General features: G+C 42.3%; 2 protein-coding genes across 17 annotated transcripts in view; one reads left to right on the top strand and one right to left on the bottom strand.

Moving 5' to 3' along the window:
- The window catches only part of CELF1 (CUGBP Elav-like family member 1), a 63,063-nt gene extending 50,931 nt beyond the window's left edge, over positions 1-12,132 (bottom strand). For 6 of the 16 annotated variants that reach the window (XM_058829073.1, XM_058829074.1, XM_058829071.1 and 3 more), the window contains exons 1-2: positions 12,037-12,096; positions 357-439 (exon numbers count right to left, since the gene is read on the bottom strand). The gene's annotated coding sequence lies outside the window, so the exon portion shown is untranslated. Of the gene's footprint in view, positions 1-356; positions 440-11,905 lie in introns of all 16 variants that reach the window. The other 10 variants (XM_058829069.1, XM_058829070.1, XM_058829080.1 and 7 more) reach the window with 6 other exon arrangements.
- A 70-nt stretch (positions 12,133-12,202) lies between these two features.
- On the top strand, positions 12,203-14,616 carry PTPMT1 (protein tyrosine phosphatase mitochondrial 1). The gene is made up of 4 exons (XM_058829087.1): positions 12,203-12,527; positions 12,603-12,683; positions 13,226-13,417; positions 14,327-14,616. Exons 1-4 carry the CDS (start codon positions 12,357-12,359, stop codon positions 14,456-14,458), a joined length of 576 nt encoding a protein of 191 aa, XP_058685070.1. The 5' UTR covers positions 12,203-12,356; the 3' UTR covers positions 14,459-14,616.
- Positions 14,617-14,718: the final 102 nt, after the last annotated feature.

Genomic DNA, 14,718 nt, shown 5'->3' with positions numbered 1-14,718 from the left:
TTAAAAATTCAAGATACTTACACACCTTTTTTCTGATTGTACAAAAGGGAACAGATTCAAAAGCAAACAGAGAATAAAAATATACTGCACGTTCCTCACAAAAATCCTCAAATGCAATCACTATTCTATATTACCACACCTAAAATGTCAAAGAACGACATGGTGTACATGGCTGTTTCCAGCATCTACTGCTACTTCAGGAGGAAAATAATTTTAAGGTGTCCCAATTTTGAAAGATCAGAATTGAGCTGTATGCAAAATTCTGAGTAGGTCTGAAATTCTATATCTGCAAAATGTTGAAGCATAAACATTTATATTTTCTTTCAGAGAAGCACAACTAAGAAATACTGATTTACCTGAAGCCTGTTTGTCTTGCTTGGCTTATATTAGACAAATACTTGCCATGAACTCTACCGTGCAGAATCTGCCATTGCCACGCCTGCAAACCAAAGAGTAAAAATAGGCTCAATTATTTTTATCTTTATTTTCTAACAGGCATATGGTAAATCCTTTACAGAAGTAAATGGATACAAATTACTCTCATTTACATCTGCAAAGAATTGGAGTTAATGCTCTATAATAACCGATGAATACTGATTCAAATCACTTTTAACAGAAAATAATTTTTATTAACACTTGAAGAGATTTAATTATGGGCGTATAGAGCTGAAACTTTAAAAAAATATTTTATACTATTTTTCTATCAGAGACAAATGTTGGCATTGCTGCGGGAACATCAACTTAGGAACATTCCACTTTTGCTGTAAACCACAAATTTAATAAAATGTAACCATTTCACTGCAAAGCAGTTCTTACTAAGCTCCTAGTCCAGACCTCTGAAGGTTTCTCATTTGTCACCATTTGTAGCATCATTTGTATATACTTTGATTTCTTTTTTGCAACATTTCTCCCCTCTTCAGTATCTTTATATAGTATCTGAAACATACAACTGTAAATAATACCAAAAAAATGGTATTAAAAAAAACCCCTACATTCATTTACAGTCTACTGAATATGTGCCATGAAGCAACATTTTTGTGTGACTACCAATCACAAACGTAATGCCACACTTCAGATGAACTTTCCTCTGTCTTAAGTTTTCATTCCTAGTTACAAACATGTGAATACAACTAATAGAACATCTTTCCTACAGGTATCAACAGCCTTTTACTCCACAAGCTACCCTCATGGTCCATTTGTGACCCTAACACAATGTGTTTCCCATCTCCAGTGGTTGATGCCCGCTGATTCTTGTGTCAGCACAGCAAGCTCTGCTTGCTCCTCTGTATTCCCAAGGCCTCAGATACACTCCCCTGCTGTACAAGGCTGGATCCATAACTTGATCTTAGATTTTAGCTGGATGAGAAGGATCAAGAGTCTCAATGTATTTTGCCAAGAACTAGAGAGTCAGTACTTGCTTTACTTATGCACGTATTTTCAGATGTTCCTCACTTACACACTTACCAGTCAGTTCATTTCCATTCACTTTTACTGGAAGGTGCAGTATGACACCTGCTAGCAGTTTTCCAGTGCTAGCAGGAAGAGACTCCATAAACTTTATGGCAAAAACAAGTGCTATGATATAGCTTTGGCTGCATGAGCATGCAGATTAGACATGAATATCTTTCTGGATTCTCTATACCTTGTACATAGACTCTGGAGGCACCTTGTACTTCCAAAACCTTACACGTGACAGTCTAAGCAGCACGTAATTTTCTCTCTGTCCTCGTATGAGAAAAGCTCACCAATTTCTTTCCAAATGAAGAGCAGGCTTTCTGTAGAGCAGCATCAAACACAGGGTGTACCAAATACTGCATTCGTTAAGAAGTATGTTAAGACAACATTTAGACTTCCCTGTCTAGAGCTAAATTACACGTGCCCCAGCAGGCAACACAAGCAAACAATTCTCACTTAGTATTTTCAGGTTATACAACTCAGAAGACTGGATATGAGATCTCCATAAACATTCAATGGAAATGGGAAAGAAATACAAAGGAATAGATTGAGATACTCCTGTTATACATTCAGTTTAAGCTGGTGTTCTTGCCAAAAGAATAGTGCACAATTCTTTTCTCTCCAGCTGTCCATCCCCACCTCTGCGTAACAAGCCTGAGAAAGGAAATCGTCAAGGTGTGATCTTGTCCACCACCAACAACAGGAAAATAATAGTTTTAACCCAGACATGCTCCTAGATTCAATTCACTGCACAACCACACAGATGTTCTTGGCAGCACAAAGGAAAGGAAAAACACATGAAAATGGCACAAGCCTCTTTCAGAGCAATACTGGCAGATGCTCATTTAAATTACTCATGGAACTAGATCACCAGATTTAGGTACTGAATTTCACACAATTAAATCTCTACTGATCGATTCTTTTTAAAAGCCTAAAATGATAAACAAGGCTTCCATTGGCTCTGTTAAGAAAACAGTGTGCTTGTAAGAACTATATAAAATCCTTCCACATTATCATCTTCACTGCTCCAGTTCTTTGTCAGTGGACTGCCTCAGATATTAGAGACTCCATATTCTTGATTAAACAATATGATTTAACTTCTTGAAATCACAAGTAAATGTTTTCCAACTTTCACTTATTCTTTCTGGAGTTTAATACCTATAATTACTTCACAATAGCAGTTTCAAGTTTCATCAATTTGAAATGCATATTGGACTTAATTAAAAATTCCTGTAATCTTCCCATATGTTCACCCTCAGCCTAACTTTATTACCAAACTGCACAATTAGAGTATTTTTTAAAAGGGCTTATTTTTGTAAAAGAAGTAAAAAAGCAATAGGGCAAGAAAAACATAAAAAAATATGCATTCCTGTGGAATTTCAGTACCTTCAAAGGACATTACACAAAAGTTAATTTTTCATTTGTCTCCCATCCTGAGCAAACCTTTTCTGCAGACAGGGTAACACAGTCAAGATAGAATGGATTATTGGGTATTCTCCTTTAAACACAGAAGTATATACAGCAAACAAGATTTCCTGTCTTGACAGCTTCACTTAGCTCTGAACAATGTCACTTTCTCATACATTGCCTTTAGGAAGATTCCAGCAAAATGCTATGATTGAAATTCCCCAGTGCCATTCTACTACTCAAATACCCTTGGTGCCCATATATTTATTATTTATTCAGAGTTCTATCCATTTATCATGGTATCTTTCACAGAACAGACACACTATTTTTAAACATGCACATTTTTTTTAAACATGCAATAGTGTACTTCTCCAAGAGGCCTTTGAAACTGCCTAATGATATTCTTGCTCCAAGACTACCTGGAGGAAAAGGTGAGTATGGTACAAGAAAACACTTGAAACCTGAGGAATCATAAAACTCCAATCACTGGCCTCAAACAGTACCAAAAATTGCTTTTAACTGGCAACTCATATAAATGACAGGTTGTCAGCTAGGAAGTCAGCAAGCGGAAAAGTGGGAAGACAGGCGGGCAGAGGACCTAATTCTAGCAGACGAGGCCAGAATTAGGCAAAATACCAAAAGACACTTCAGGTAACAAGCTTATCATCTCACAGGCTGCATATTTACAGCAAATTCCATAGGTTTTCCTCATGAAGATGGAAAAAACTACTGCAGTGTGACCCCATTAAACAAAGAATGATCAGAAAACAGCCACACAACTAAGTTGCTTGAGTTCAATCAGTTCAAGAAGATGACCCTCTGTCACACATCAATCACAGGTCCCTGCCTGCAGACATCAGTACAATCCAGACATTGTCAGGCAGCTGAGATCCACCAGCTTGCGTCCAAAATGTCATCCTTCCAAATTCAAGAGACACCCAGCTTTCTCAGGAGGAAATACACTGAAGACACTGCAGTGGTAGGAAAGAAAAATAATTCAAACTGAATTTATGGAACATGGTCCTCAAGAAAAAAGGCAGACCCTTGCTAAAATCAATTTCACAACTGAAATCGTATTTTCCCCCCTCAAATTCCAGAAACAAAAGGCTGATGCCTATTTGCATAGATATTCAAAAGACAGCAGAATTTTTAAGGGGACGGTATTTCTTAAAATTCAGAAAAAGTATCCTATAAACAACTGCCCTCTCCCTCTTAAAAAATTATTGCCACAGTTAATGGTGTATTCAATTGCTGCCACTATTTTGAGTACCTTTCTGCTACTCAAAGAAGATTGTATCAACAGTTTACTACAGTGTAGCAGCTAACAGACTTTCTGCACTATTTGTTCATCTCATCTACTATTTAAAAACAGCAATTGTAAATAGTCATCCCAATGTATGCAGGGCCTTAATACAAAGTTTACACACACATGCAGCCAGGGAAGTCTTAGCTGCAAGTTTCAAGCCCCTCCTAACAAGGTATTTCCGACAAGCTCCATCCCCGAACATGAACTTCTGGTTCCAAACTAGGCAGGCCAAGGTCTAGCTCCTCATTAATCCCCATTGCCCATAAGAAGCAAAGACAGCACTCAGATCTTCCAGGACAGGATCTAGCTTTCATTAATCTTCAAGGCAGACAGTGACAACAGACCTTTTATGGAAGGATACAGGCCTTGGCTAATCGCTCCCCAAAGCAGGAAGGGAGATTAAAATCCTCATCCCAGAAGACAGCAGTTCCTTTGGAGGTTAAATCTGTGTCTTTCTGATGCCACTACAAACTGCCCCTGCAAGACAACTCCTCCACTTCCAGTCCCTAGACTCCCAAATTTGGATGAACTGCATTTTACAAAACAGACAACGCAAACAGATCACCTTTCACTTGGAACACCAGTTGTCCCCAGAGACAGACAGACAGACATAACAGAGACTGTAAGCCCTGGCTCTCAATTCTGCTCAGAAAATGCCCACCAGGCCAGACACACTGCCTGGTGAGCCAGTGTGCTCTGCTGGACAAATATAGAAAGCAGAAAGTGGAACAACCCTTTCAGCAGAAGAGATTCTGCCCAGCTCCCTGGGAGGGAGGAGCAGGAGCTGAACCAGCTGAACTGCTTTACCCATACATGGTCTCTGAAAGAGACCTTTGCTAAGACAAGTTCCTTTACATACACACACCCTCATTCACTGTCACACCGTGCAAGCAAAGAAAAGAATTAAAGCTACAAACCTAAAGCAGTTACGGTTTTGAAATGAGTTCCAGCTCCACTCTGCTTGTGCCCACCTTAATAATGCACAAACGTCTAACACTATTCACCGACAAAATCTGGGCAGCAACTCAGAAACAAGACAAAAAGCTTCTTCCCAGGGAATCTCCACATCCACCAGCATTTCAATAACTATTGAACTAGTAAAGTCTTCCTTGTTGCTTTTGGACACACACATCCACATACTAAGTTCTTGGTTTGACCTTCTCCCCCCTCCAGCCCAAACTGAATTACAGAAGTCTTTTTAAACCATTCTCCCTTTTCAAGTATTGTCCTAAACCAGGAAGCATGACCTTTCTCATTGGTTGATACTAATTACTATGGTGACCTGCCATAGCTTGTCTGCTTTCCCTGTAGTCCTTTTTGCCAGTGTTTAAACACTAACTAAACATTTTCCTATGCAGTCTTTTTCTTAAAAGCAGAATAAATGCACTTCTATGCAGCATCCTCTCTTCTCTCTCCACCCACCCCACCCCTTTCACATTCTGGCATGGAAAGAGCAGAGTAAGTGTAATTGAAGACCCAAATCCCTAGGTCTTCATAGAAAAAAAACTTTGAAGTAGCACAGGTTTTTTTTTGGTTTTTTTTAGTACGCAAGTAAGACAGTTTGCAAACTCAAAAGCAGCTTAATTTATATTAAAAAGCATCATTTTTCATGAGAGATTTATTACTGCATGCTGCTGCTTATTGCTTCTCCTTGGTGTATCCCACATTTATATGGTGATACCAAACCACCTTACAGGAGCTACCAGAGAAGTTCTTTCATACAAGTGGAAGTTGCAACTTCCACCTGTATCAGGAATGCAGCAGCCAATTCAGAACTCAGAGCACACAAGTCAGGTAGCTTTGTTAACGTCATGTGCAAGTAGATACAAAAGTGCTGGCATTCAAACCAAAAATCCTGATATTTTTTCAAATTTATCATTATTGAGATAATGGTTTAGGCTCCCTGCAAATTCAGGAAGACAACAGCATATGCGGAATTAGTGCTACACTAAGCACAGCCTAAATTATTTGCCTTACAAAAAAGGATCAGGAATATGGGTTCTAGTCTTGTTCCCCAATAAATGCCTATTAAACTTAGTCTTGAATTAAATGACAAAATAATTTTAAACCCAAAGAAATTCAAAACGAAATTCTGCATCAGACAATTAGTGTCATAGCAGCTTCCACACTATGAAATACAGACAGTACCACCTACAGCTAGTCTCTGATAGTGATCAAATTCTGGCACTGAATGCATATTCCAAAGTGTATCATGGGTGGCTTTAGTCCATAAATATCAGAATATTCTCACTTAACTTTTCATAAGTTTCCAATGCATATAATCATGGATTTCTGAGCAGCCAAAACTGCTTTAGAGAAAACACAATCCTTTTTCTTCCCCAAAAACATTTTGCATATTGATATATTCAAAGGTATCACTTCTAATGTCACTTAGGACCATGCAAGGAATTGTTACTGTTTCAACTCCTGCTCAATTGCGCTACGCATTGTACAGTCATTGAACAATCACATGCAAGAAAACACAATCAACAAAAAATACAACTCGTCACTAAGTTGACCTGTCATCCAAGTATTTTTTAATTCAGAGTTTTAAATGGAGAACAGAAAATTTTTGAAGACAAGTAACAAGGAAATACAGACAAATAAGCAAAAAATATTTTCAGATGGTGCTCTGCTTTGGACTAAAAAACTATAAATTAGAGAATTACTTTTACACTGTACTGTGCCTACACAAAATGCAAAAGCTAGATGTGATCTTCAAGCTACATTATCTCTTCCCGAAAGATCAATATTTCATTGCCTTCTGAAAAAACATTCATCAAAACTTGTCTATCTTGAGAGATTTTGCAGAGATAATAAGATGCCTGATGTCCATCCTGCAAATCTCTACATATATTAAGAAAGATACTATGTTTTTGTATGTAGATTTGGACATTGTCTGCTAAGTGCTTGATTTGAATTACAAACTCCTCTGCTTTGGAAAAAGCATGAATATTCCCTTTCCAACAGAGTCTAAAAAATTTGTGGATTGCATGCCTACTTTGGAATATCTTTTGAACTGCATAGTTTGGGACAAAAATAGCAGAGAATATGCATGGGTTCAGTGAAAGCCTGAATTTTAAGTGATGTTTGAAGGACAACAGTGTTACTTTGACATGTGAAATACTGAAATCTAGTGGATAACAACTACATTATTTTTGTGAAAAGTGCAGTACAAACCAGCCTGCAGGCAGAATTGAATGCAACCCTAAAGAACAGTTTTGATAGTGGTGAAAAAAATAAGCCAAGGTTTTGAAAAACTCAAATTAATTTATAGTAAAAACAACATAAGACAGTCACCTGGGTTCTTACATGAATTGGGAGAGTATTCAGTTCTGAGAGAATACAGAGCATGCAAGCATTAAAAAAATGTTCTGTGAAGGAAAGCCTTTGCACCAGCCATGCACCAGCATGACACAAGATATTCAACACTTATCCTCTCATCCACATGCTCACTCAAGATCTCCTTGAGGTGCTGCTGAAAAGGACAAAAAACCCAAACTGCCTGCTCATTTGCATGGATTTCAGCAATACTCAAGCTAGTTATTCCATGCTATATTATAAGCAATTTAGTCAAACCAATGTAAAAATCCCAGAGTGATATAGTTTCAAAGACAGTTTACATAATCTTAAATCTACCTGTGACTTTACCATTGCATGCCAAGCCATTAAATCAGTTATAAATCTGCTCTAAATTGGTAAAGACTCACTATCAAAACTTGCAGTTTGTCAGCTTGCCACTAATACTCTGCCTCTAACAGAGCAGCCAGTAAGCCAGCACACCTTTCTAAAAACAAAACAAAAAGACAGACCATGCTATACTAAGTATATTGAAGATACAAGGATAGCATGCATATATGGGACAGACAAGAGAGCTTGTGCACAAGGATTCCTCTTCCGGCATAAGGCTTTCACTCACATATACCTGTGACACAAACTGCATCATCTAAACTGAAATTTTTCACTAAGAGTTGGAAACCACTGAAGATTTCTGTTCAGCCATCTAGTTTCTCATTGTTCATCCTGAATTCAGCTAGCAATGATGCATTTTCTTCAGCACAGAGCTAAGACAGCTGAAGTTTGAAGCTACTCAAGATGTCAAAGATGACTTCCTTTCCTTGGGATGATGACTGTGCTGCACTCCATTGCTGTCACACAAATAAGCCTGCTCTGTCCATCACTGTTCAGACTCGTAAGCTATTCCTCCCTACAGCAAAGCACTTGCAGACTAAGTGGCACTGCAGCTTCGACCCAACATATATTTTAGTTCTACTTGCTTGAGTCTCACATCAGGTGCAAAAAAGATGATGTTCAGCTGATATTTGGGAAAATCTCCTCCTGAAATGTGAATGCTAAAGCTCTCTCTTTTCATTCTTACATTCCAAACACAAAATGTCTTGGCATCTTTCTAAAATAGGTTGTAGAGAGCAATAGCAGAAAATGTGGTATCTTGCATTCTTGCATTTATTCGTATAAAAAGTATCTCTGGCAACTGGAAGAAGGGCAGTAAAACTACTGGTTACTTTTTACAATCAAGATAATCTCTCTTGACACAAGAAATCTTGCAATGGGATCACCACTCAATATCCTGTGCTGTGATACTTTGAGAAATGCCCATTAGAGGCCCCAGAAAACTTCTCTCAATTTACAATTCCCATTCTAACAAGTACTGAAATATTTTAGTCTTCTTTTCTTCTATACTATTCTTTTCTCCTGCCAAATACCTGATCGATGGATAAATATCATACCTTCTTGCCTGAAGGCAGTTTCCAAGGCAGTGAATAATTCTACATATAGTCTTGAAGGACAAACAATAGTAAACATGCCCAGATTGAAATAAAACATTTTAGACATTCTTGGCAAGACTGAAAAATAAGAAAGCAGAAATATAGATCTGAGTCCATTTGACTGTTGCAGCTGTCTCAGTAACTGGACTCACATTATACTTTTGAAAACTGGACACATTCACTTAAAAACAGTCTCCAGTTTAACAGCCACAAGAGTGGGTTCTTAGATCTCAGTGCTAAAGACTAATAACCAGCATATCTCAAAATCTATGAGAATTTGTCTCACTTCCCACCTACTCTAAAATAGGCACTAAAGGAAAAATCAGAGTGGGCATTCTGAAGAAATTTGCGGCAGATGACTCAGTAACTGATAATCAATAGCCACACTTCAAAAAAATATGCAAGAAATAGTTAAGGAGCCACCTGCTCACAACGTTTCCCAGTAAGTTCAGTTAGTTACTGGATTTCAGGTAGAATCTTACTTAACTCAAAGTGAATATAAATATTTAAGGTTCACATAAGCATCTACCTTTTATGAAATTCGACCAATTCAGGATACTGTTAGTGATTTTAGAAGAAAATTTATACAACATTATAAATACTTCCCTTATTTCAAAGCATCATATTTTGTTTCAACCAATGATTCTTCAACTGATGTACAGGTTACTTGGCAAGGAATGGATTTATTATTAATGAGATAGACAAATATTGCAATCGATGATCCTGCTACATTTCCTGCTTTCCCCTTTAGAGAAGTAGTGCCAGAGGCCATGTTTTCAGAACCCCTACTTGTAGCAGAAGAACTAAAAGAACCTTCCCCTTACTATGCAAAGATAATTCTACAAGTGCATCAAGTTCTGGAGGCCTAGCAGAAACGTGAATATGTAAAAGTAAGAAGTACACAGTAGTACTACCATGGATTTCTTTACCCTGTCTCCCATAGTGAAAGATGGGTACGTTCTTCTCACATTTTGAGAAGTAAAGGTCATTTATTTTCAAAACAAAACTACCTAACACATAAATCTTCATGTTTTAGTGTTTGTGACTTCAGAACAGGCACTTTTCAATTGTCTGCTTTTCTACAGATGCTTTCTCTTGCATGTAAATAGAATGTCCTAGGCCTGCATCATTTGTTACCTATAAAAAAACAAAACAAATCAAAAAAAACCCACCAAACCAAACCAAAAATACCCCAGATACAAAAGGGGAAACATGTAATCCATCACTTAGGATCAAGCATTGATTTTTCCCCAATGTAACATTAGAAACTTAGGGAAAGGAAAACAAGAAAAAACACAGCCATGCAAGAATGATCATTGAGAAAGGGTGATAACACTCCTCAGAACAGCACACACCTTCCCAAAATAAGTACCAGCAATAATTTTGAATGTGAGCAGAGGCTGAAAGAGAAAGGTAAGCACCTAAAGAAAAGTAAATTATTTACATTACTGTATTTAATAATTCCTATTTAGGAATTTTAGTAGTATATACATATATATACAACCATACCTCTGAGCAGTTATAAGATTTGTGCTCATGTCCTGGGGGCTCTTCATCAGCAGAAATGCAACTGAACACATAAAGCTGATAGATGCAAGCTGCACCCACCCACCCTAACATTTCCTAGCTCAGTCTACAGACATATGGATCCATTTTAAACATCTACCACAGCAGCAATGTTTCCAACAATGCTGCTTCTTCAAGACTTAGGTCCAGACACAATTCCAGGAAGACAGAGTATCTCATATTATGCAGAGATCCCAAGAACATAGCCGAGGGGAATGGAAAAAAGAAAAAAATTGTGATGGGTCTATTATGGCTGTGCAATGCCAAGTCAGTGCAGTAAAATCTATCTGATGAACTAACCTAGGGAAAAACAATAGCAGAGACAACAAAAGATACTAGAATAGAGTTCAGCAATTTTTGTGATCACTGGTACAAGGAGTAAGACTGAAAGGATAGACATACACAAAAAATAAAAACACCAATTGAGGGTAATGAGAAAACGCAAGCTTTTGTAAGCCAGGAATCAAGCACGCTTCATGATAGAAATCCCCACCAAATACTTTTCTAAATCCAGCGAACTGGTGAAACACACCCAACGACCACACTCAAGCAGGACATACAAGAAAACTGCAATGCTTAAAAAATGTTCCCCGACAACTTCTGGCAGTAGAGAATGCCTGTGCCTTAAAGGTGAGAATGTCTGGGCCTCAGTTCTTCAGGAATTTAAAGGAGTGTATTTTAAGGCTCCCTCTCAACTTCCCTCTCATAACAGTCCTACTAAAAAAGCACGCTGTTCTCAGCCTTTACTGCTGCTTCATGTATTTATCATCCATTTTATGCTCCGTCCCTCCTGGCTTTTATATTCCTCTTCCTACTTCATTCCGGTAGCGTCTGTCACGCCTTCTCATACTTGAGGACAGCAAATCCTCACTGTGCTGAACTCCAATCTCCCTGCTCGTGCTTCTCGTATGCCTGACTCGCCTCCACCCCCGGGTGCACCAGCACACATTTCACTGCTCTGGCGGACAGACCCCCACCGTACCGACGAACACAGCAACCGCACCCCAGGTTCCTCTAAGTGCCGGCAGGCTGACGGCAGCCGAGCGCGGGGCAGCCGCTCCCCCGCCCCGGGGTCCGCCCGGCCTCGCCGCAGCCCCCCCGCCCCCAATGGCGCCGCCGCCGCGGGCCGAGCTCGCACCCGCAGCGCCACCGCCACCGCCCGCGGCGCTGTCAGCGCTCGGATCAGATACGACACCCGGCAGCCTCCGGCTCCGGGCCCCGGCGGGGCTCCCGGCGGGCGGCACCGCCCCGGGACGGCGCGCGCGGTGCGGCGGTGGCGGTGGCTCCTCCGCGGGCGGGAGCGGGGCGGCCGCCTCGGCCCGGCACGAGCGGCCTCGCGGCGGGAGCGCCGGGGAGCGGGGGAGAAGGGGCAAGGAGCCGTTACCTGCGCGAGACGGATCGCGCTTTCCGCCGGCTCGGCCCGGCTCGGCCCCGCGCCGTCCCTGCCGTGCCGTCCCGTCCCGTCCCGTCCCTGCCGTGCGCGGCCCGAGCTCCTCCCGGCGGCGCCGCCCTCACCTGCCCCGGGATCCGCCCGCGCCCCGCTCCGCTCCCTGCGCCGCCTCGGGCCGGCTCTGCAAGATGGCGGCGCTTCCGGGAGAGACCACGGCGGGCGCGGCGCGGGGGGGCCGGGACGGTGCGCCCGCCCCCCCCGCACCGCCAGCCCCGCCGCGCCCCTCCCGGCCCCGCCCCGCTCCGGCCCCGCCGGGCACCTCCCGCCCGCGGCCCGACCCAGCCGCCGCTGTCCCCTCTGGGGACGCTCGGTGCGCGCGTCCGCGGCGCCCCCCCGCCCTTCGGCCCGGCCCGGCCCAGCCCAGCGCGGCGCGGTCCCGGCGCGCATGGGGGTGCTGGAGGCGCTGGGCGCCGGCGCGGCGCGGCTGCTCTTCTACCCGTCGCTGCTGTACACGGTGACGCGGGCGCGGCTGCCCGGGTCCCGCCGGCCCTGGTTCCACCGCATCGACGAGGTCGTGCTGCTCGGGGCGCTGCCGCTGCGGGGGCGCATCCGCAGGGTAAGGTGGGCGCAGCGGGGCGGGCCGGGCCGGGCCGGGAGGAATGGAGCTCCCTGACGGTGCCTGTGCCCGCAGCTGCTGGCGGAGGAGAACGTGCGCGGCGTGGTCACCCTCACCGAGGACTATGAGACCCGGTTCCTCTGTTTTTCCCCCCAGGTGAGCCCCGGGCTTGCTGGTCGTCGTCCCCCCCTCCACGCGTCTCCCGCCGCTGTTTGTCCCGGCACAGGTGAGGCCTTAGCCGCCTCCTGCCGTCATCCCAGCAGCCACCGCCACGTCCTGTGGCAGCAGAGACGGGACTACTCGTACCTAAGCAGACTCTTAAAACTCAAAAACTATGCGACAAACCACTAAAACGTGAGCATGCTAGTGAACTGAAGCTGCAGTGGCAGGGAAAAACAGGAAGAATGTAACTCACGTACAGCACTATACAGGAATGCCTCTGGTTGGGAAGAGATCCCAGCCTCCCTCTTTTCCTTTGGCTTTCTATGTTTAGAAACATATTTTTTCAGTCCCCTTTAACTACCACCTTCTGATGACGAGCACTGAAGTTCCCATACATCTGATTTGAAGGGTTGACGTTCGAAGTCTGTTTACAGCTTCTCTGAATTTCTCAAGTGTCTCAACAGGTTCTGAGCTTCTTTCAGTAAAAAAAAATCAACCCAAAAGTTCACTCACCAAATTTGCAATGTCTGTTGCAGGAATGGGAGGCAATGGGAGTGGAGCAACTGCGTCTCAGCACTGTAGATCTAACTGGAGTCCCCACCTTGGAAAACCTGCACAAGGGCGTGGAGTTCATCCTGAGACACCGAGCCCGCGGTAACAGCGTCTATGTGCACTGCAAGGCAGGGCGCTCCCGCAGTGCCACCATGGTGGCAGCATACTTAATTCAGGTCAGGCATCTCTGCTAAACGGGGTTAATTTTCATTTAAAAATGGAAATAAAATGCAGACAACCTTTATAGTTAACTCTCGCTCAGGAAACCCGAGCATTTACACGTTAATATTCCATGATTTTACAAAGCTTGGACACTCATTTTAAGAGACGCCTCAAATGTACCTTGTTGTTTTGAATGCAAATGCAGATTTTGAATGCAGATTTTTGATTTAATTCTTTCTGTGGAGGAACAGATTGAGGTAGGAATAACAAGTCACTCATGAGCACAGGTTCACTGAGCAAATAAATATCCATTTTTTTTGTTCGTATTTTCTCCTTGGCTCACTGGAGTTGTGAGCTTTCCTACACTTTTCCATAAACACAACTCAGGATCAAGAGGACTGATTTGTTTTCTGAGTTCCTCTACCAGCCCAACTGGGGAAGCCAGCATTAAGAATAAAATCCCACCAGTGGATTCTTTCCTTGGTATTATTAAGCGCTCCCTGGAAAATTTTCCATTAGTGTTAAAAATTTTTTTTCTAAATTTTTCTAATTCTTCTTTTTTTACTAAGTGCTGAAATGTGATGGGAGTATCAGTAGAGTTTTTTTTTTTTTTAAATTAAGAAGCAAGGTGCACTTTTGCTCTGGTCTAGTGGGGCTAGGACAGGAAACTATTCACAACATGAAGGAAGAGTGAGCGAGAAAATAGAGGGCCCAGGCAGCAACCATTCCTCTTTAACTGAGGGACTCACTTCATGAATGTGTGACTTGCAGGCCGCTCTGAGAAGAACATCAAGTAAACCTAAAGGGCAAAGCAGCAGCAAGCTTTCTAACATCTCTAATATTGCCTGTACCCTCCAGGAGGGTTCCATTAACTGGTGCAAAGATGGAATGGATTTTCACTTGCTGTGTTTCTGCCTTTTCAGCTGCATCACTGGAGCCCTCAGGAAGCAATAGAGGCCATTACCAAGATTCGTCCCCATATCCTCATTCGACACAAGCAAGTCCAGGTCCTGGAGAAATTTCACAGGAACATGATCAATGGGAGAACTGCATAACTTAGTAAGAACTATCAAAATCCTCACCTCAGCTGCTATAAAAAAGGTTTTTATGATCTAACAAAAGCTTAAGCATTTTCATTCTTAACCAATGAAATTATTTCATCAATAAAGGGGGAATAGGGCTGTTTCATTAAAGCTTTCTTTCCTTACGGCTAATATTGTAGATCTCACAGAGCCCCATAGTTGTTTTCCACACATCAGTGCTGAGCGGAACTGCAATCCACAAGAAGTTCATATTTGTATTTGAAGCAAAGAGA

This window comes from Poecile atricapillus, chromosome 1 (genome assembly GCF_030490865.1).
Source record: "Poecile atricapillus isolate bPoeAtr1 chromosome 1, bPoeAtr1.hap1, whole genome shotgun sequence".
Classification (NCBI taxonomy): domain Eukaryota; kingdom Metazoa; phylum Chordata; class Aves; order Passeriformes; family Paridae; genus Poecile; species Poecile atricapillus.
This window is presented reverse-complemented; position numbering and strand designations above follow the sequence as displayed.

Excerpts from the sequence above, each read along its gene's own strand:
- PTPMT1 (XM_058829087.1), top strand. The coding sequence starts at position 12,357 with ATGGGGGTGCTGGAGGCGCTGGGCGCCGGCGCGGCGCGGCTGCTCTTC. Across the intron at positions 12,528-12,602 it reads TGCGGGGGCGCATCCGCAGG|CTGCTGGCGGAGGAGAACGT; the intron begins GTAAGGTGGGCG and ends CTGTGCCCGCAG. Across the intron at positions 13,418-14,326 it reads TGGCAGCATACTTAATTCAG|CTGCATCACTGGAGCCCTCA; the intron begins GTCAGGCATCTC and ends CTGCCTTTTCAG.